At 38.0% G+C, this 22,335-nt stretch overlaps 1 protein-coding gene across 3 annotated transcripts in view; it reads right to left on the minus strand.

The window, feature by feature from the left end:
* Positions 1–19,987, minus strand: part of LOC111043604 (coiled-coil domain-containing protein 25) — a 33,735-nt gene extending 13,748 nt beyond the window's left edge. Inside the window, exons 1-3 of one of the 3 annotated variants that reach the window (XM_022328590.2) lie at positions 19,691–19,986; positions 13,043–13,090; positions 9,683–9,774 (exon numbers count right to left, since the gene is read on the minus strand). In XM_022328590.2, the coding sequence (XP_022184282.2) occupies positions 9,683–9,774; positions 13,043–13,090; positions 19,691–19,715 (165 nt within the window). In that variant the 5' untranslated portion in view covers positions 19,716–19,986. Of the gene's footprint in view, positions 1–9,682; positions 9,775–13,042; positions 13,091–19,690 lie in introns of all 3 variants that reach the window. The other 2 variants (XM_039423914.1, XM_039423915.1) reach the window with 2 other exon arrangements.
* Positions 19,988–22,335: the final 2,348 nt, after the last annotated feature.

Raw genomic sequence — 22,335 nt, forward strand, 5'->3', positions numbered from 1 at the left:
GCTATTGCTCAATCTTCGGCAGCTTCAGCAGCTAGTGCACAGCCGGTCGTGTCCGAGTCAGTACTGCCCAAAATCGACCTTCCAAAATTTGATGGGAACCAGACTCAATGGTCGGTGTTTTATGAATTATTTAAGGCATTGGTACATGACAACAAGAGTTTGAACGATCAGCAGAAGGTCCAATATCTTGTAAGTAGACTTACTGGACAAGCAGCAAATATTTGTCGTCATTTGCCACCATTGGCTAATAATTATCAATAATTTGGCAGGCATTATTGACCCGCTATAACGATCCACGGGCGCAAGTCGATGCCTATTTCAAACAAATTTTTGAATTTCGTCCAATAAAATCAGAATCAAAGGCAGGTTGTATTGCGATTTTGGATGGGTTTTGCAGTTCAATCAATGCAGTGAAGAGATTGCGACTCACTGATTTGTCAGACTCGATATTCCTCTATCATGGCTTGAGATTGCTGGATCCAAGTTCTCGTAGAAATTTTGAATCGGCCGTCCGTGACAAGGCTATGCCAACTTATACCGATTATGTCAAATTCATTGAAAAGCAAATTAAGACTCTTCCTTCTGATGAGAAACAGACTGAATCGTTTAATATGAAGCACAAAAAGGATAATAAATCAAAGGTGTTTGTGGTTCAATCTAATGATTCATCTAACGATGCATCTAGTAAAAATCCCAATTGTCTGAAGTGCTCAAAACGGGTCATCGGTTAGTAGATTGTGCTAATTTCTTGAAAATGACTCCTTGGGATCGTTATTGTTTGATTAAAGGAAAGTTTTGTTGTTTTCGTTGTCTTGATGTGGATCATTTGAGTAAAAATTGTCGTAGTAAAACTCAGTGTGCTCAATGTCGAGAATCTCATCATTCTTTATTGCACTTTTCCAGATCAAGTTCCAATGAAGGTGTTGCGTCCTCGTCGAACTCCAAGGCAGGTGGCACATCACCTATTAGTTGTTGTTCTACATCCAACGATGTAGAAAATTCGACCGTTGTGTTGTCGACCGTCACTGCACATATTCGAGATTGTAATGATCAGCTTTGTGATGTTCGTTTCTTGATTGACACCGGGAGTCAGTGTCATTTTGTTACAGCCAAATTGTGTCGGCGTTTGAGACTACCATTCCAGCCCATGAAAACCGTTGTTCGTGGATTCGGTGGTGGTACTAGTGAAGTTCGAGGTCGTACTTGTGTGTCGATTCAGTCGAAGTTGGATCCTACCGTCAAGTTTTCGATGGATGCCACAGTGGTAGATAAAATCATCGACAAGTTGCCTTCTTGTGAAATCGACAGATCCAAACTTCATCATCTTGAAAATCTCACACTGGCTGACGACAAATTCTACCTTCCTAGTAGAATAGATGGCATCATTGGTGCGGAGTTAGTTCCTCACTTGCTACGTGGGAGTCCTAGTATAGGTGAATCGCACGAATTGATGACTGTTATAGTGTCTTTGGTCACATTCTGATGGGGAGAGCGCCGATTCTCACTTCAACAACGAATGTGTCGAATTGTTTTACAGCCATCTGTAGTCCATTCGTTAGTAGTCCATCGTTGGATAGTTTTGTGGAACGTTTTTGGGAGTTGGAATCGTGCCCTGCACCAAGCTGTCAACTGAAACCGGAAGAGTTGGAGTGTGAGGTAAATTTTCGGAAGTCTGTACATCGTGTGAATTCTGGTCGTTTTGTTGTTGCCTTGTCATTTGCGGAGCCGCCCAGCAGCTTGGGAGATTCGTATGCTGTCGCCGAACGCAGACTGCTGACTTTGGAGAGACGACTAGAGCTTGACAGCAATACTCGTATTTCATATCATGAAATATTGATCGATTACCTACGTCAGGGTCACATGTCGTTTGTAGCAGATCAGACAGACCGAGGTGGTTACTACATACCGCATCACGCCATCGTGAAAGCAAGCAGCACTACCACGCCCATCCGAATTGTATTTGATGCTGGTTCCAGAACATCATCGGGTTTGTCATTGAACCAGGTTCTTCATGCTGGTCCCAAATTGCAGACTGACATTTTTGTTTTGTTAGTTAATTTTCGTTTGTTCCCAATCGCACTAACTGCCGACATTAAACAAATGTATCGACAGATATTAGTGGAGGATTCCTGCCGTCGTTATCAGCGTGTATTGTGGAGATTTTCGCCGGAGGATCCGATCGAAATTTATCAGCTCAATTGTGTTGTTTTTGGTGTTTCAAGCTCTCCATATTTGGCGCTTCGCACCGTCCACCAGCTTGTAGAGGAGGATGGAAATCGTTTTCCAGCAGCCAAGGCGAGAATACCAAGAGACATGTTCATGGACGACTTAGTCACATCTGTCGCCACAGAGTCAGAGGCCGCGGAGCTGTATCGTCAGTCCAAGCAGCTGTTTGAGGGAGGAGGTTTCTCGCTCACAAAGTGGACTTCAAATTCACCATCAATGTTGGAGAAATTCTCGGAGGAAGAGAAATCGTTTTCGTACAAGGATTTCGAAGCAGACAACTCCTTGGCTATCTTGGGATTGAATTGGCAACCTAGTACTGATCTGTTTCAGTTTTCCGTCAAGTGTGGTGAGGTCGTCGCTACTAAGCGTTCTATTCTGTCAGTGATGGCTCGTATCTATGATCCACTTGGTCTCTTGTCACCGTTTACATTATTTCTAAAATGTCTTGTCCAGAAACTGTGGAAATTAGGAGTGGATGCATGTTGCCGGAATTGAAAATCCCGCTGACTGTTTGTCTAGAGGTTTATCACCAGTTGAGCTTGTGAACTTTCCGTTGTGGCTCTCAGGTCCATCATGGATAGCAGAGGACAAATGCGATTGGCCCGTCCGAACTCAAATGGAAGAGATAGTGGATCCACCGGAGGCGAAAAAACCGTCAGTGTTGACAGTCACAAAATCTCCTGATTGTAACAGCAATGCAGTATATTCATTGATTGGTCGTTGTCGGATTATGGTCGTCTTTTGAGAATTGTAATTCTTGTTCTCAAATTCTTACGAATCTTACCCCAATCAGAGAATCAGATTTCGATGTTGCTGAGAGGTATCTATGTAAAGTGGTACAGAAGATACATTTTTCATCTGATTTGTGCAATTGGAGAAGGGAGAAGATTGTTCTATGCGCCTATGTCGCCTGTCTCCATTCATTGATAGAGGTGTGATTCGCGTCGGCGGTCGTTTGTCTCATGCTGGACTGAATTTGAGACTTGTCATCAGATGATCTAACAAAATCCGACGCTTTCGTATCGATGTTGATTGATTATCATCACAAGAAGAATTGTCATGCTGGACCTTCGTTATTGTTGTCCTTGATCAGACAGAAATTCTGGATACTGTCTGCTCGCTCTATTATTTATTTGTGTATTTAAGTGTAATCGTTGTTTCGTGTTCGACCTAGTAATAATGCATTATTCCAAAATGGGTGACCTGCCTGCTTGTTGAGTGTCAAAATGCAAACCATTTGAAAATTGTGGTGTGGATTATGCTGGTCCTTTGCGTATTACTATGACGAGACGTCGTAATCCTTGTGTTTGAAAGCCTACATTTGTCTGTTTGTGTGTATGGCAACAAAGGCGGTACATATTGAGTTGGTATCGGATCTATCAACGCCCATGTTTTTAGCTGCGTTTCGTCGTTTTTTGTCACGTCGTGGACCCTGTCGTGTGATGTATTCCGATTGTGGTACTAATTTTGTAGGTGCCAAGGAACAGTTGCGAAAGATATCTCAACTTTTGAACTCGTCCGAGTTTCAAACCACATTGACTAGTCAACTCGCCGAACACAAAATTGAATGGAAATTCATTCCCCCTGGTTCACCGCATTTTGGAGGTCTGTGGGAGGCAAATGTCAAATCTGTAAAGTTGCATCTGTTCCGAGTAATTGGCAATCAACTTCTCACCTATGAGGAACTGAACACTGTATTGGTGCAGATTGAAGGTGTCCTGAATTCCCGCCCACTGTGTGTACTGAGTGAGGATCTGTGTGAACCGCTGGCTTTAACCCCAGCGCACTTTTTGACTCTAACACCGTTGAAATCGTTTCCCATGCGGGACGTGGACAGTGTCCCTGTGAATCGTCTCACCAGGTATGAATTGATTGGTCAACTCATTCAATCGTTCTGGAACCGATGGAGAAGAGAGTACCTGCACGAACTTCAAAGTCGTAAAAAATGGTTGAAATCACCCACTTCTATCAGTGTGGGAACGGTTGTGGTAGTGGACCAACCAAACACACCTCCATTGCAGTGGCCACTGGGTGTCATTGAGCAAGTGTTTCCGGGAAGTGACGGCGAGGTTCGAGTGTTCTTGAGATTTGACCACATAGTGTACACTACATCCACATCATTCATTTTATTTCCAGAAATACTATTTGCCTTTACAAGCTGTGCAGCATCCGTCAATAGGTCCGATGGTATATCATCAATTGTCTGGCCCTGAAATAGAACATCTGGTTAGCGTCTTCATGTTCTTAACCTTCTTTCGCTCGCGCTGACGGCAGAATAGCGGCATTTTTAGGATTTTTGTAATATTTTATACAAGGTGCGGCAGTCAATCGGGCGATTTTGCAACAGCGCTTGTGTTCGTTTGGCTGGAGTGGGGAGAACGATGCTACGCCCATCGTGTAGAAAACTTTAAAGCATTTTAGTAGCAATGGAGCAGTGGACAGGAGCACAGCGTGCTTAGGCCGTAAAAGCATTTTATAAAAACGGGGACAGCTATGTGATCGCTCAGCGTGAATTTAGAAGAGAGTTCGAGATTCATCGTAATAATGCTGTTCCATCAGCCAATGCCATAAAGACCTGGTTCGTAACTTTGAGGAAACTGGTTCTACAGTGAAGAAGAGAGGTGGTAGTGCAAAAAAAGTGCGTACACCAGAGAACATAGCGGTAGTTAGAGTAATGAGCGATGTTAGCAGAAGACTTACTGACTGCATACATAGGAATGGTGGACATCTTACAGATGTTATTTTTCGAAAATAAAACTTTTCTTTTCTATTTTTTTAGTTTTTTGAGTTTGTAAACTAAATGCTACTATCTTTACTCTGTGTTTTTGTATGTTTCATGTCAATAAATCTAATCATTCACTCTTGATAACGCTTTTAAAATCGCCCGATTGACTGCCGCACCTTGTATCATGGCGACCAGAGTGTGATGTGAGCCTCAAGTATTCTTTCCCCAATATCCCTCGTACCTTTCCAGCCATTGTTTACTTGAGCATAAGACTGAATTATAACAAGTGAGCGGTCAATCTGCCGCTGGCGCGAGCGCTTATGAGTGCAGATTTCCACTTACAATTTCGCCATAATTTTTTACATTAATGTTCGTAAGCATAATTCATCCTGTCATAAATTGCAATAAATGCCTACAATCACATGAAGACATGGAAGTGGATTAGATTATGTATATACCTTTTACCATCATATTGATTCTTTTTTATTGATTAATACTATAAGTACATCATTAAAAAGAGAGGCAGGGAAAAAAGTAAGGTAACCTTGTGCTATTCCTCTCCCAAATTTAGATAAGGTTACACATAGTCCAAAATAGGATAAGTCTTGTTCTGTTGTTGTTCATTCATCAAATGAATTTATATAAATTTGTGTGAAGTAACTAAAGTTTTTTATTTCAACCAATTTTTTATTCGACATAAAAAAGAAGTTTTCATAGTACCGTATTACAATAAATAAGCCGGTATTGCACTATGAACGCTACGTCATAAATCAATAATTCATAAAAATATATGTGATTTAAAAATCAAATTGTCAGTGTAATAGACTAAATATTATTAGTTGAACAATTTGTCGAACAGATATTTAATACAGAACTATTATAGTCTAATACTATCATAAGCACTTCAAAGTGCTTGAGATACATTGGAAGGACTACATTGATATTACACATCATATATATTATATTTATATTATGTTTTAATCTTGCGTTTTTATTACAGGGGTTTTTAGATCATTATAAGCTAAATGATTTTTTGAAATCAGGGATTATAAGCCTCTAATAACTTATAGGCTAATATTTGTATTCAGTGGCGAAAGAAATGTCTTTAGTACACACTTTATTTTTATTTTTTAAAAAATAAGTGAAATATTTCTAGTTTTTAATCTATTTTTGTGGATTATTTATTCCTTTTCTTAAGTCAACCTTCAAAATTTTCAAATAATCATTCCTGGACCGAAAATTAAGTGGCGAAGCCGTGATGTGTGATTCCATAACCTTAAAATACCTTGGAGAACATTAACTATTTATAAAAATTTTGGAGAGAAATGGTACAGGCTCAGCCTAGTTTTTCCTAAAATATCATAATTATGATCAAAATATAGTGTTTTGTTCAATAAATGATATAAATAAAGAAAAAATATAAAACAAACTCAAGGAATTCTTTTCTTTTTATTCATTTATACAAAAAGTACATTATCGAAGTGATAATGAATGAATGAATGAGCTTAATAATGGCGGCAAAATTGGCGCTGCACGAGCGGAGATGTGTCTCCGAAAAGCGCGATTGATGAAGTTCAATAATTCTGTTCATAATCTACAAAGATAATCCAAAAACGAAAAATGATAGAATCATATAATTATCATGATACATAAGCTTCATATTCTATCACCCGATTTATTACAAAATTATATTATACTATAACTAGTAAATTTTATTGACGAAGCTAACTACTAGAAATTTTGATATCAAAGCATCTGTAACATTTCATTTCACATTCTAAAATTATGAAAACTATCTATAAGATTTTGCTAACTGCTCGCAAAGCCCCCGCTGGGTAGGGGGAGCTTTGAGTAGAGCATCCTACTCAAGAATGTGTTGAAAACCAGAATTCACCCACAGTATCCCTGCTTGTCGTAGGAGGCGACTAAGAGGGCCCTTTCCAAAGCTTTTCTTCTCCTTCTTGATATGCTTTGGAACTTTTCATTCTAGAATGGCACTTTTCCATTGACTTAGCTTTGTGCCATTCTTTATTTCTTTTTCTATCAGTCGGTTTTCCTTGGCCATATTCTTACTTCTTCTTCTTAGGCCAACCCAAGGTGTTATGTGGACCGTGCTGATGGGTGGTACTTTATATGGTGTCTCTAACGGTGTCTGCAGGATACCAGGCGCCCTCCTGTAGTATTTAGCCTTGCCTGGACATAGGGGTCTGTCTGGGTTGACTCCATTTCCCTAGCTGTTCGTGGGAACCACATAAACAAAGGAACCCCAGGTGCCCTTAAACCCACGGGATCTGCCCCATCAGGGCTGTTTCGGAGGGACAAAAAGAAAAACCCAAGAGACCAGAGATGGGTGAAACTCCAGGCACAAATGTGGGTCAAGAGGTTGAGTCAAGGGTAGCCAGGCGCCCTAGAGGCAACTTGGCGACCCCTTTCTCAGCGGAAGGAACTTCAAAGAAGACCAGGAGTGGAACTCACGTAGGTCACGAGGACCAATCAGTCTGAAGAGACTACCAAGCATATCACACTGGATTGCGACAAGCAACCAGGTGATGAATGGGATGTTAGCATAGTAAAAAACTCCTGGTTCTTGTAAAGGACATAGGTATTGGTTTTCTTAACTAACATACTACTTGGGAACACAATAAGCTTCGGTTGACGTGTGGGGTTCTTTCAACCTTTGGATCCTTGAATCCGTCCCTTCAAAAAAAAAAAAAAATAATAAATAAAATAATAATAAAAGTAAATTCGTATGGCTTTTGTTGGTGGAGAGTCCCTTGCGGGAAGGTCCCAACGCCTGAATATATAACTTTACTAGCCGTCAGGCTCGCTTTGCTCGCGATATACGTCTAGCCAGGAGGCTCCGCCCCCTGGACCCCCGAATGGATCGTCCAAGAATGAGATTAGCAGGCTCGCTTCGCTCGCCTGCATTTTTATCATGTTAGGACAATCCAGTCGGGGGTCCAGATCGTCTGGCTAAACGGATATGGCGAGCGAAGTGAGCCTGACGGCTAGTAATTTAATATTCCCAGGATTGAAGTAGCAGTGCCCAATCAATTTTTCCGCGATAAATGCATTTAAATCTTCAACTTGGTGCCAACCTAACAAAGTCAACTCAACTTAATGCCAACCTGACAAAATTATTAATTTAGTTGCCAGTTAACAACTGTTTCGAAGAGGTACTCTATCTAGATTATAGTTCTATAGTAACATATAATATGGAAATTTAAATTATAATTAAGATATTGGGAGAAAAAGAATATACATGTTAAAAGACGAACTTTAAACCCTTAAAACAACCCTTAGAGTTGAAATATTGCCAAAAGATTCCTTAGTGCGCCTCTAAAGGGCCAACTGAACATACCTACCAAATTTGAACGTTTTTGGTCCGGTAGATTTTTAGTTCTGCGAGTGAGTGAGTGAGTGAGTGAGTGAGTCAGTCAGTGAGTGAGTGCCATTTCGCTTTTATATATATAGATATTAACTTTAACTTCATACTTCAGCCGGGACCGACAGTAACGTGCCCCAATAATAATAATAATTGCTTACGAATATTAACTGTTTACGAAGGTAGCGTGGGCTTATCTCATTTTTCTACAGTATTGAACATAATATATAATACTAGGGACACGGTCGGTCATTCAAGGGTTTTTAGCATGAGCTAGAAAATATAATGACACTCATCATCGTTAAATTTATACATCCATCATTATTTGAATTTTCACTACACTAGGATGTTATCACTAATATTTTCAATAAAAATTACACATTAACTTCAAACAATTAAAATACTTCAATCTATCCCGCGATGAAAAGTAATACATTTCAACAAATTTAGACAACAAACACATTAATTTTGGGTCCTCGAAGCCCGAGGCTACCTCTAGATTTCAATCTGTTTCGATTCGCTGACTGATATTTTCCACGAAAATTATGTTCCCCTTCCACCAACGAGACGATGGTCTACGTGGAGACAGACCACAATTCCGTGGAAAAGAGAAATGCAAGTTTGAAATATTCCCAAATATCAGTGTATTTTCCATCGCTAACGGAAATACAGTTCCGAGAGAATAGGCTACCTCAAACCTGCATAAAATTTAAAACTGACTGTCTTCCCGGACGCAAGTCAGCAAAATCTTGTCGTGAGAAAATCATTTTTCAACAGAAAAATAAATTTCCCACGATAAAAAATTTCGACTGAAAATTCAACTAAATGAGCACAAGAATATGATTGAAAAAGTCCTAATTCTACACCTTTTTTAACGAACCCAATCAATAAATAAATAACGACCTTATAATAAATTTCCTTTCAATTTCATCACCATTACAATACTTTTGAGGGATCTTTTCGTGAATATGTAAGTTATTTTCTAAATTGATTTATAAAAAACGAATTCACCTCAAAGTGGACCAAACATTGGATAAACATTACAGACTCAAAGATCAAGACTGCAAAGATTTCTGAAATAGTTGTGTAGCTGAACAGTCATAAGTTGTATATTTAGAACTAATAGGTATTGCATCAGAAATTGTGTACCACATTACTGTGTATTACAATGAGTATGCAATACTAAAATATCATTATTACACTTCTTGTACAGTACCTTACATTAATATTCATTAGTATTATTCAACTTCAAAATAACATTTTACTTGGCATATTTTACTATAGCAGAATAACGATTTTAATTATTCGATTTTTATATGAGGATGTACCAGTTGGAAAGTACTTACTTCTTTCAACCTCAAATATACATGAGCAGAGGAGACTTTGTCTACGTGGAACCACACATCCTCGGGCCAGCCCCATTTTATCAATTCCTCATCTGCAAACAAAATTCATCAAAATAACAAAACCAATCACCAATTTTGATAGATGAATTATGTATAATCTCCTCCTTAGGAAATTTTGAATTGGTATAGCTGACTCCGCATTCACACCTGCATTTTACAGCAAGTGGGTGAAATTTTGGTAGATTTGATTAAGATCATTGCTATATTATTTTGAATAATACGTTTGTGACTAACATGCATCTCAACGTGACTGTTTGATGTCAGTAGATGAGAAAACGGCTTCAATGATTATTTTCCCAAAAGCCGAAGTATACGATTATTTTTTATTTATGCATTACAAAAAGATATAAAAAGACGAAGAATTATACTGTAATTAAAAATAATAATAATATAATAATAATAATATGGTGGCTCACAGTTGGGAACTTGTTTCCAGAGACAGAAGGCTTTGTGCTTGCCATACAGGACCAGGTGATAGCCACTAATGCCTATAGAAGACACATAATGGGTGATCTGAGCATAAGTGACAGATGCAGGTTGTGTGCTGCTGCTGTGGAAAGTATTCAGCATATCAGAAAATTGGGGTGCTCAATATTGGCCACCAGAGATTACTTGAGGCGGCACAATAATGTTGCAAGAATAGTATATTTAGAATTGCAACTGAAGAATGGTATGATAAATGAAACTCCACCATACTATTCATATACACCACCTGCATTTGCTGAGAAAAACCATGTCAAGATCTATTGGGATGCTCAGATGATCACTGATAGGCAGGTCCTACATAACAAGCCTGATATCTTCTTGATGGACATGTTGAGGAAGGAGGCTATCATAATTGATGTTGCGGTGCCAGCTGATGGAATGCTCAAAAAACCCGAGGAGAGAAACTTAGGAAATATCAGGAACTCGCATTCGAACTCAAAGATATGTATGGCTTGCACAAGGTAAAAATATTGCCAATTATTATAACTATGGGTGGGCTGATACAAAAAAAAAAACAGTGGAATGCTGCAAAATGATTGACGTTTCAGACAATCTAGTAGAAAAAATGCAAAAATCAGTTCTTCTAGATACGGCATGTATAGTACGTCAAACACTGCAATGTGCCTGGTAGTTAAAATGTATGCTGATGAGAACAATCTGAATAATAGAGAAGAATTGGAGGTTGCATGTAAATGCCCCTCTTATTTGTATAATCCGCAAAAGAGTGAATAATAATAATAATAATAATAATAATAATAATAATAATAATAATAATAATAATGATAATAATAATAATAATAATAATAATAATAATAATAATAATGATAATAATAATAATAAGAAGAAGTCGAAGAATTAGCATTAGAATGCAATATTGCTGCAGGAGGAGGACAAACGGACCAAGTATCAGGAGCTTCTTGTGGAACTGCGCAAACTGAACCCAGGCTACTCAGTTAAATTGATAGTGCTCATAATTGGTGTCCTTGGAGGGGTTCGCCCATCGCTGCTTGCAAATTTGAAAACAGTGCTTGCTTATGAAAAGAGTGCTAACTCACTAGCAGGCCAAATGCAGAAAGCAGTGATTTTGGGTTCACTCCGTCAGCGCAGAGCAAACGATTTGTGGATCACGGACATGGCATGATTGTTCACCTCACGGATGTCAGGAGTAGTTGTGTCAGAAATAGCTTGTCAAACCTCCTGGGAATCGGAACCCAGGTTAGGATGGTCAAGCAACTCCATAAATGGGTAATAATAATAATAATAATATTAGTTTTTATCGCCAAAATTAATACATGCTACAATTCATACTTAGTAGATACAGTATAAAATCATTCTTTCAATTCCTTAGAATAATTCTATAATGGAGATCAAATTTGAAAAAAATTTAGACAAAATCATTTAAATACACTATTGGCATCACCCAGCAAAGGAAAATTCCTGTTACGCTGAGTGAGAGCACCAATTGAAAACAAAATCAATCTAACCTGAAACAGAAAAGAAACCAAAGGAGTTAATAGTGGACATAAATTAAAATATTTTACTGATGTTCAAGAAAAGGTTTCAATGATCCAATCTATGACTTCCGTTCCCATCCTTTGCCTCCCCACAGAGAAATATCAATTCTGTTACCCGAGATGAGATTTATTAGTTTGGTGCTAACATAACTCAATTGTTTGCGTAGTATTGTCAGATTAGTGTAATTGATGCTAAATGTGTTCTGTTAACTCAATCTGAAGTTATACAAAGCAGTATTATCTCTCAATATAAACTAATTTTTAATCACCCGTATGTACTGTAACATTTTCTGTATATAATAGTTGGCGAATAGTCATCAACTTGAATTGGTTGAAAGTGTCTCTACTGGAATATATTCTCGATTTATTTAGAATTATTTTAATTATCATTTTTTGCATGATAATAATATGCACGAATAATATATAAATGAGTGAAGATTTTATTGCTGGTTAACAAAAGTCATAATAGGACAAAAGATTGTACAGTAATTGAAGATTGATAGACAGAAGACATTTTGGTTTTTATGACGTGAAAGTCTAAAGCCAGTTAATGATAGATAATGAGAGACTATATCCTTATAATTTGAAAGAACGATTATTGTATTACTTCCAATAGGTGGTGGATTCTTTGTGGAAGGCACATCTACGTATCTTCTCGGGGCTCATAATTTAACCGCAATGTTTAAATTGTGAATAATTTTTTTTGAAGAAGAATTTTTATTTGTATTCTTAAATTATTTATACAGATTTGGGTTATTGATGGAAATCACTTGAGTAATAACCATGGAAGTTCTGCTATTACCAATAAATTAAGAGCCCCGAGAAGATACGTAGATGAGCCTTCCACAAAGAATCCACCACCTATTGGAAGTAATACAATAATCGTTCTTTCAAATTATAAGTAAGTTGAGTACAATAGACATTGTACTTGAGATATTGTAGAACTGAAAGATATAAATTAATAGAATAAGTGATATAGTTATTGTAATCAGAAATGAAGATCATACTATCTGACCATCAAGAAACATTAGAAACAAAATCACCTTTTACCCGATTAATTGAGAATTGATAGACAAGAATTTATACGTCAAAAGTAACTAACAACCTGATCTTTTTGACCTAGTATGCAACTGAATTTAGCTGACGATTGAATTTAACTCGCAAGCAAGTGAAAACAAGAACTACTTATTATGGTCACAAGATAATAATCATTCAATAGTGTTAGAAGTACTATACCATGCAAAAGCTAATTTAAAAATATACATTCATGTTGAAGAATTTACTCCAACATATTACTCACTCTCCATTTTGTCGAATCCCATAAAGAGAGTAACAGATGGCGTCACAACTGAAACAATTAATTCAGTAGAAATTTTATTCAACTTTCATCAAAACACAAAATATAAGAAATATTTAGAGAAATTATTTAGTTCGAATAAAGTTTTACAAAGTAGAACCTTTTAAAACAATATTTTATAGCGGAGTAAGTTTATCAATAGCCTACAGTACGGCAGCACATCTATTGGCCGTTTTCACACTTAACGATTGTCAGCCAATTGGTAAATGTGAAAACGACCATTTGGAGGACATTCTGGGTGCCATGACGATAAGTGTCAAGCCACTGGAAGCGTTTTCAGACGAGTCGGCAGGGCATAAAGCTCTCCAATTGGCTGATTGGATTGACGTTCGGGAATCAGCTTGACTAATATGAAAAAACGCTTCGTGTGGCTTTACCCTGAAGCTTGGGTTGCCAAAGGTTTGAGCGAGTCTGGGGGTATTAGTTGTTATTGCTCATTACACTAGGTTCGTAACCGGCAGGTATCTCACTCAGGTCGCCAGCACGACTGCCAATCCTGGTGTCCCTACATTGGGCAGTCAATGGTCGGTCTCTGGCGGTCCATTGGTGGTTGAGAGTGAACCACCCTAATTATTCTGTATTGAGGTCAATATTCATTCAATAAACGCTTGCTCAACTATTTCTAAAAAAATGATTTGCAAAAAATGCTGTAAAACTCATATTTCTTATTTGAGAGGCAGACACCATATAAGGTGTTTATAAGGATGGTGTCTTGTCTAATGGTAGATAAGTTGAATGTGGCTTGCCTCAAGACTTGAGTCTAGGGTTCATACACTTCAATATTCATACAAATTTAATGATCTATGATAAATTAAAAGCTTACTGAAAACATACACAATTATGGCTACCTGTTAGCAGATAACTTGGGATTAGAAATGAATTGCGCCTTCAAGCATAATCTGGATTTCGAACCTGAAAGACGTAGGCCTAACTCACTTTTTAAATGATTGGTGTGCTGTAAACAATCTATCTCTCAATAGAAATAAAACCAGTGACATCTACTCTAGTTCAATAAATTGGAAATTCGAAAAGGTTTTCCTTTAAATATTTGGGTCTTTACATAGTCTGTCCTGGGATACTCACCTGTATCATTTTTGGCAGGTTGGTTTAAGTCATACACATGTTACGGAGACCCAGAGTAACTGTCATCTTTTCTAATATGATTAGTTCATTTGTTGTAACCATTTTGTTGTTTTTATGACAAGGTAAATGTATTTTAAATGATTTAATGAGCAATAAAATATTTACGCCTAATACAATTAATCAGGCAGAAACTTCAAATTGATAATGTGCCATTTTGGTGAATTTTATTGAAATTGAGAAAACATGACGAATAAACAATACAAAATTATTATAAAATGTCAGATGTGATCAGAAAATTATTCAAGCCTACACTTTTTAGCCTAAAACCTAAACCAGTAATATAAAGTACTTTTTAAGAGTACAAATAATGGCCGGTACACACATAATCGCACTGAGCACGCGCCGCGGCACGGCCGAGTGTCGGACGTACTACGGCGAGTGAGAAAACAAAAAAATGCTTTCAAACGTGTAGGGACACATACTACCGCACCGCGTCAGCACCGTAACCGTGTTTGTTGCCCAAGCCGTCACCGACTATGTTGTGTATTTTTGAAAGAATAAGAACTCTCAGTAGAATTATTTCAATGATCTTTATTGAACACTTTATATTGTTAAATCGAATATGATACAGAATAGAAAATTACTAGAACAGGTGAACAGCGCCTTATGAATGTGTCTGTGTTTGTGTTTCAATGCCTGTCTGATCTTTTTGAATGTTGTAGTGTAGAAATGTACAATAGATAATAATTTAGATTATAATGCAAATGTTTGTAATAGTGTATACATAATGTTGTAATAATCATATTCATGTATAATAAATGTTGTTGGTAATAAATTGAATCAGTGTTTTCTTCATTTCTGTGCGATATTTTATGTTGGCTACTCTGTGTAGGCGGTAGTTCAAATATATATAACAGACTAGTTCAGGTTACTTTTTGATGGTGACGGTGCGGGCTCGTTTAACATAGAGAGTGAGAAACTTATTAAAGACAAACAGAATTTTCCAGTTTCGTATGATCAAAGTGATGAGAAATATGGTTGAACGGAAAAATAAGTTAAAGTAAAAGTAGAACCAAATAACTTAAGCCAAAGGTATAATAGACATAATATAATAAATAAACAACAAAAAATATAAAAGAAGGAACCCATGACTGTGTCTTAAATTTAAAATTTAAAACTAACTATGTTTAGATATACATAAGACAGAAGATAACAATTTCATTGCTGATATATTATTAGATACACTGATATTAGTATGATTAGGTGTCTATTCTACACCCTAGGTTACCTAATAATTGCGGAGTATTGCTACAATACGGACTAGCTTCAGTCGGATATGGGTCGGGGTCAGTAGCTGTACTGACTGGTGGGGATACCGGAACAACAGTTCTGCCCTTATCCTGATTCTTTACCCTCCGCTTTTGTCGCGAGATTTTTAAGTTTAAGGGAAGAGTGTTTCCCCGTGCCGTTGCCGGCCGATTCGGCCCCTGGTCTTTGGGATTTAGGGTGGGTGTTGAGTGGGATTAGGGTAACCCTATACAAGGAGACGGATCCGGATGTCAGATCCCTACAAATAATTCTATTTAGAAAAGTAGTACACAGTCTGTACCAACTGCGGATTGTCGGCGGGTAAACTGAATCTGCGAGCCCGGAAAAAGGTTTTACTATAGGGTTTAGGGCGAGAGCTATGGGGTAAGAGTATGGCGGATCTATGGAGTCGTTAGTGGTGTTCAATAAATTAGAATTTGTTAAGTAATACGCAATCTGACAACTGCGTTCTGACGGCGAGCAAGGCTGTGCCTGAAAGCCCGGAATAGGTGTTATAGAAAGGTTTAGAACAGAATTGAATAGGGGACAGTATAGAGATTTGTTAGAGATTACGCAATTTGCAACTGCGCATTGACGGCATGCAAACTGAATCTGCGCACCCGGTACTGAGTAAAGGTTAAAGATAGAATGTACGAGGTATAGGGTATGAGTTACAGAATATAGGGTATAGGGTGTAAGCTATAGAGAATAGGGTACGGGGTATGAGATATAGAGTATGAGTAACAGAGTATAGAGTATAGGGTATAGGTTTTCAGGGTATGCGGTGTTGGGTACAAGCTATAGAGAATGGGGTATAAGGTATAGAGGAAAGAGAATCAATAATAAGTTTATTATTCTCTACAGCAAACAGATGTCTGTTCAATAATCTGCAATCTGAAAATTGCGTTCTGACACTCAGCAAGTTGATCCTGCTAGCCCAATAGATTTTGACTTATAGGGTTTAGGGTATAGGATTTCTGAATTGCGAGTTTGTGACTGCGAAGGGATCTCTGGGACTGCTAACAAGGTTTTCCACGACAGTCTGTCGACTGCGTAATGGTTATTGAGGGCTGATCTGTAAATGCCCTCAAGGGAATTTAAATCTCTCTCAATCGTCCAAAACGCTTTTAAATTAATAGTCAGTTTGTCGACTATTATGAGAGGATAGAATGATCTTCACAGACACAATCTGTGGAATGATATCGGGAAGACAACAGTATGTCGTTGTCAGGGTAGGAAATGACTTTTCCGGGATTTTCCACAAGGAAAATATAGAGTCAGAGCCTCCTATTTCAGGAAAAGATTCTAAGGGGCCTTTCCAAGAAGTTGCAAGTCTAAGGACTGCAACAAAAACGATCTCCAGTCTGCAATTAAGATCACGGGAAAATTCGTGAATTTTCCACAGGCAAACCCAGCAAATAATATTTGCTACTACAGGGGAATGGTTTCTAGGAATTTTAGAAAGGACTTGCGGGTCTGAAAACTGCAACTAGGACGATCTCGAATCTGAAACTGAGATCTCAGGGAAAACAGATATTTAGAATTGGGAACTAGCAGTCAGGAACTTCTAATTTCGGGAAAGAAAGAAATAGGAAAAGGATTGCGGTCTTAGGACCTTGACAAGGAGAATCTCAATCTTTAACTGAGATCCAAAGAAAATATAGAATAGGGAAACTTGCAGTCATGAAACTTCTAGTTTCGGGAAAATGATTAGAGAGAGAATTGGGAAAGGAATCGCGGTCTAAGAACCGCGATAAGGTGTACAAGCTGTACCTGAGTTCTCTAAGAAAATCGGGATTTTCCTACAGGGAATCACAGCTAGTCAGAAACTGCTATAAAAAAAACAGGGACCTCCCTACAAGAATGAAAGTTAAACAAGGAAAAATTATTCGTAAAAAGGACAGGGATTTCCCTACAAGAATAAAAATCTGGTGTGGCGCACTCACACAACTTTCCTTGCCGTTATGAAAATTGATCACCTGACGCTAGTGTTCCTGCGCATCTCAAGTCTACTATTCAAGAGCCACCTGGTGACAGGGCAATAACGCTGGAGACACACGAGGTCTGCTATCTCTTCACAGTGAATCATTTAATAGATTCAACAGTTGCCAACAGTTTGCAATTGGATAATCACATCTTCTCGAATTTCGAGCTTATTTTTCAATTTTAGGTGAAAATGTTACTGAACATTAATTGTAGAGATTCTCATACTCAATCTTTTCCACTCAAAATGTTTTGTTTAAATTGTATCTGAAGCCTGATAATTGAGAATATAAAATCAAACTTTTCATAGATTGGGCGGAGCTCCTGAAATTTTTACAGATATAGGACTTGTGGCAGTTGATAGAGCTTATCGATGTCTATTTAAGGTATAACTTTAATCAAAATCGTTGGAGCCGTTTTCGAGAAAATCGCGAAAAACCCTGTTTTTGACAACATTTTTGCCATTTTAGCCGCCATCTTGAATCGCATTTGATCAAAATTGTTCGTGTCGGATCCTTATATTGTAAGGAGCTTACGTTCCAAATTTCAAGTCATTGCGTTGATTGGGAGATGAGATATCGTGTACACAGACGCACATACACTCATACACACACACACACATACAGACCAATACCCAAAAACCACTTTTTTGGACTCAGGGGACCTTTAGAAATTTACAAATTGGGGCACCTTAATTTTTTTTCGGAAAGCAATACTTTCTTTCTTAGGACAAGGAAAGTAAAAATTTACTCTAAAAAGGGGAGGAAAGGAAACATATATGGGCGACCAGTCCTAACACATAGTTACCTGAATCGTCGTGAATCCTAATACAGATAATTGTGAGCTGGTCCTCAATTCCCGTATTCTTACTAAAAACGTCGTGAGCGACAGAGCAGTCTTACTAATTAAGAGCTCTAGAAAAACTCTATAATTAGCGACTCGGAACCCACCGCAATCGAAGCAGAGAGAGCCCAGCTTAATTTCCCCTTAACTGTATGACACGACAAACTCTAGATCGCTACAGGTTTCTGAACCTTATGATAATTCAAACACCTCAAGTGATACAAGTCGGGGAAAAATAACTACAAGGAAGAAAATCCCCCAGGAAAATCTACCTTCGAGTTGTCGGAAACTCGACTCACAATATTCTACTCAATAAAATTCATAATAGAATAATAACCCTATAGAAAATCAATATCGGGAACGTCGCACGGAGAAGAGAACGCGCCTATTCACTTATCCGTTAAGATAAGGTCTGCTCCTCGCAGAGTAGGGTACGGGAAACGAGTGACAGGGAAAAGAGAGGAGACGCTTCAATAGGGAACTCAGAAGCCCATCACGCCACCGATCATGTGACAGGGAATGATTCAAATGTTGTTGATGACAATACTGCTAATTACTATAGAAGATTAACCAGGTAACTACATCTGTTCCAGAAGTTACAGGAACAGCGACCCTCACTCAAACAGACGACTATCACTATGATGAGGATGACTATGATAAAGCTGCTGCTGCCTGCAATACTAGATAAGCGATCCTCCAACGCGTGAACAAAATCTGGATTTCTGGTTAAAAGTATGACCTCAATAGAAAAGATGAATTCGATGTTGATAATCTGCAGGGCTGCTGAAAATGATGATAATGTGTAAGCTTGACCCCAAGCTTAGTAGAATAAATTCAACTACTGACCCTATTCCTCCTCTAAAAAAAGAAACTTATGAGAATCCTATATAAAATAACGATTCTCCTTCAGTCACAATATTTACTTTGTGACAATAAATATATCCGATCCATGACTGATTGTGGTATTGTTATGCACCGAAATATATACCATCACTATGATTCTCATCTTCTGTGTCTACAGGTAATTAGTTTAAAATTTAAAAATATAAATTTAAATTGGATGTAATAAGCTTTATATTATTAACAATAGTTTAACACATTCAGAAATCAGACCAAACTGAACTGAGACAGTAGCACTGCAGAACTGAGACCCTGCTGCTGCTCGGCTGTTGCACGGACATGTGTGTTCTCCTACCATCATTACCGTGTCGCGATCGTAGCTCTGCCGTACCTCGGCACGGGCTCGGTGCGGTTATATGTGTCCCGAGCTTCTTGCCTAAATGTTTTGATCTCTAAACAATATCGATTGATATTGTTATGATTATATTATATTATTATTACTCATAAATTATGTAATAATCAATGTTTACTCACCATCGCTTGTAAAGTAGTATACCATTGTGAAACTTCAAAAATATATCAATATTTACTTTGGACAGGAGATTACAAATAGCCTATATGCATTTGATAAACAAATTTTGAAGTTGACTTGTAAGTATATTAACCAAAAACAAAATTATAATCACAATAATTTGCAACACGAAGCAATCTAAAAGAACGATGCACCAACTAAAACACGTACCAGTTATTATAGTTAGGTAAGGTAAGTGAAGACAAAGATGAATCACTTGTAAAATAGAATAATCATTCTACAATTAAAGGTAGGTGTTAAAACATCTATGTGGATAGTTTGAAAGACAAAAATTAGAATACAGAATGAATCATAGTTAACATACAATATTACATATAAGTGAAAAGGCCCATGGAAGTTTACCACAAGGGGCATAAACAAGGAAGAGAACACCAAAATCACACCATGCAGGTATCTCTTCATGGTTCTCCTGAGAAAGCCCAAGGACACCCCAAAGAAATCAACATCAGCTGCAGCAGCCTCACAACCAGAGCGAAGTATTCTAGAAAGCCCACTATTATAGGCATAGGCTGTTGTGTGAGAGCATCTGCGGAAAATGGAACCTTGAGCACATTCCTCTTGGAACACAGATGTTAATACTAGCCAGAAGTTCAGGGCAGTCCAAATATCCATTGACAGTCTTGAAAAGAAGGACCAGGTCATTGTGTTCCCACCTCAGAACCAAAGGGAGGAGATGGACTGTCCCTTAATCTCCTCCACAGGAACTTCAAAGTACTTGAAACCCATCCTGCAGCTCAGCATCCTCACGAAACGTCTCTCCACACTTTGCAGCAGGTTAATTTGGTACAGATGGAATGGTAATCTGGTACAAATGGTGCCCAGAAAATAGAGCCATATTCCAACACTGGAAGAACAAGAGCCCTAAACAAAACCAAGACACTCTCGGGAGAACTGAAATCCCTGGTGAACCTAAATATAGAGCCAAGGAGAGATCTAGCCTCTCCAGTGATCACACTTATGTGATCCAGTGGGCTAAGAGACTGAGTCATAGTCACTCCAAAGTCCTTGAAACTGCATACTCTTTTCAAAGGAATGCCTCTCAAGGAGTATTGAAAATAAAGTATACTTGTTCCACGCTTGAAAGACATTACAACACACTTGGTTACATTCAGAGCCATACTATTATCAAGGCACCACAGATCAAAGTTGTTGAGAGAATGCTGCAGAGATTCATGTCCCAAGTCTTGCAATACCCTGTTGAATAACTTGACATCATCAGCATACATTAGAAACATGGATGATATGGAGCTTTTAATGTCGTTCATAAACAAATTGAAGAGGAGGGGGCCCAAATGGGATCTCTAAGGGACTCCAGAGGGAGCCAGGAAAGGAGATGACATATGACCCTCAGAGTTCTGACAATCAGAGTTCTGTCCCTCAGATGGCTGTTCAACCACTTGAGCATGACACATGCACCTCATAACCCTCCCGTTTGGCAACCAGGAGAGAGTGGTTAACTCTGTTGAAGGCCTTTGAGAGGTCTAAATAAAGACAATCGACCTGGCAGGCATCCTCAAAGGCACTCATCACATACTCCTGGAACAGGAGGTGGACACAACCCTGCTATGTAAAACAAATACCTGATTTTCACAAGTGCGATTTAGCTTCCATATTTTTGGAGTTTCATAATATGAATTACCCAGTTGCAAATTTTGATGATAACATTAGATCTGAGGAACATTTCAGTAATTTCTGTAGGTATATGAGCTTGACCATCAAGAGGTTCACACTCATGAGAAAGGTTCATGTCTCTTGTTTCCCTAAGTGGTTCCATTGAATTAAGAAGATTGATTGTAGCCAAGAAAACTGCTCATAGAAAGTATAAGGCAATTGGTAGTATTCAGCTCTATGAAGTTTTTTGCAATTTGAGGGATCAATGTCGTGTTTTGACAAGAAGGTGTTATACAATAACTATTTACTTGGATTAGAGGAATTTGTTTAGACAAATTCTTAATCTTTCTGGACTCATGTGGATGGTTTGAGAAAAGGCTCAGCCAGACCTACTTTTATGAGACTGGACACAAGAAGTGCTGCAACTCCTGTTGATAAGTAGTGTGAACTCTTCGCTGATTATTTTTAATCTATTTTTGTGCAGGACACGGTTAATGTCCCGACATTTGATTCTCGTTGAAATCAGTTAGTTCCATCCTGCTGCATTACTCCAATCAATATTCAACGCAGATTGGAAGCTCTGAATGTTGGCAGAGGAACTGGGCCTGATGAAATATCCCTTCCTGTAATTAGGTTTTTCTGTTCTGGCCATTCACCTGGCTATACTGGCTCTGCCTTGCTGGATCTTGGTAAGAAACTATAGACCTATTACAATACAGTCTGTAATTGCCATGGTCTATACCACCTGTATTTCCACCTGCATAGAATGATGAGCTTTGGTGATAAATAGCCTATTATATTCATTGAAGAGAGTGAATAATTTGAAGAGAGTCATTGAGAGAGATCCCAATGTAATTTTAGTGTAATTGTTTCATAATATTATGTGATTTTCAGTCATTCTCAGAGTATTTTTATTGTATTTCAGTATTCACTTTTTCAGTCCTTTAAAGAAAATGACATTGAGAAATGATGAGTT

Source organism: Nilaparvata lugens, chromosome 3, assembly GCF_014356525.2.
Source record: "Nilaparvata lugens isolate BPH chromosome 3, ASM1435652v1, whole genome shotgun sequence".
NCBI lineage: Eukaryota > Metazoa > Arthropoda > Insecta > Hemiptera > Delphacidae > Nilaparvata > Nilaparvata lugens.